Source organism: Amphimedon queenslandica, unplaced genomic scaffold (genome assembly GCF_000090795.2).
Source record: "Amphimedon queenslandica unplaced genomic scaffold, v1.1 AMPQUscaffold_967_Cont27017, whole genome shotgun sequence".
In the NCBI taxonomy this organism is placed as follows: Eukaryota; Metazoa; Porifera; class Demospongiae; order Haplosclerida; family Niphatidae; genus Amphimedon; species Amphimedon queenslandica.
The window spans coordinates 1-1,087 of record NW_003558684.1 but is presented as its reverse complement, the minus strand read 5'-3'; the positions used below and the strand labels follow the sequence as shown (position 1 = coordinate 1,087).

Sequence of the window (1,087 nt, the reverse complement as noted above, 5' to 3'; positions counted from 1 at the left end):
CACCTCTAATATTTTCACTTATAAACACGTTTTGTTATTCATACATTCCAATCTCTTAACACACACACTTCCTTTGTATGTCCTCAGGAGTCAACACAGCCAATCATGTGCTCGTACAAAGTTGTGAAAGTTTTTTTTGAGGTGTGGGGACTACAGACTCGTGTTGAGGCTGGCGTTCATAGAGTGAGTTAGTATAAGCTACTCCATCAATCACTGCCTCTTTCCTGTACCTGTAATAACATACATCTCAATTGTCCTTTCTTTCTTACAGGCTGTTAGAGATATCATCTTGAAAGGGCACAAGCAAGCTTTCCTATGGATAGATGAGTGGCATGGTCAGTCAGTTACAAGACTTGATTCAAAGTTCCAAGCATTATTGTATTAGCATCAATTAAACTTCAATTTCTTGTATTTCTATTCTTGTAGGACTAACAATGGAGGATATAAGAGAGTATGAGAGAAAGGTACATGAGGAGACCAATAGGATGGTGCTTTCAAATGGAACAGGAGCTGTAGCTGATGGAGCTACTCCTTAACATCAAAAGGACTCACTTACAATTAATAATTATTGTTTTATTGACACCATACTGATAAAAAATAATTATTTTCTTGTTATTATACATCACTCGCTTGTTATCTCTTCTTTACTGTTGTAAAGTTTTAATTATTATTATAATAGAAATACCACAATTAATAATAATAATAATAATACACAGTGTAGAGGTAGAGATGGAACAAAATAATAATAAAGAGAGAGAGAGAGCTGAGCACTAATGAATAATGAAGAGAAGGAACGTATGAATGAAGAAATGAACCCAAAATGAGAAAGAGAATATGAGTGTGTGTGTACATGTTAAGCCATTGCATTGCAATAAACACTGAATGGTTTGTGTCACAATAGGGCCCACACACACACACACACGTGACATGCAAGAAACTTAATAAAAAGAAAACAACAAATAGAAGATGATCCCTTTGATCAGGAGAGAGAGAGAGAGAGAGAGAGAAGGACACACACATACACACACAAGGGACTGTGCATGAGAACAAGATTCGAGAAGAAGTAGAAGAAGACATTAATCTTGCG

At 35.8% G+C, this 1,087-nt stretch overlaps 1 protein-coding gene across 1 annotated transcript; it reads left to right on the top strand.

The window, feature by feature from the left end:
• Positions 1 to 21: 21 nt before the first annotated feature.
• LOC100636263 (cytoplasmic phosphatidylinositol transfer protein 1-like) lies at positions 22 to 709 on the top strand. Its single transcript, XM_003392087.3, has 3 exons — positions 22 to 183; positions 272 to 335; positions 427 to 709. The coding sequence occupies exons 1-3, from the start codon at positions 106 to 108 to the stop codon at positions 534 to 536; spliced, it is 252 nt and encodes an 83-aa protein (XP_003392135.2). The 5' UTR covers positions 22 to 105; the 3' UTR covers positions 537 to 709.
• Positions 710 to 1,087: the final 378 nt, after the last annotated feature.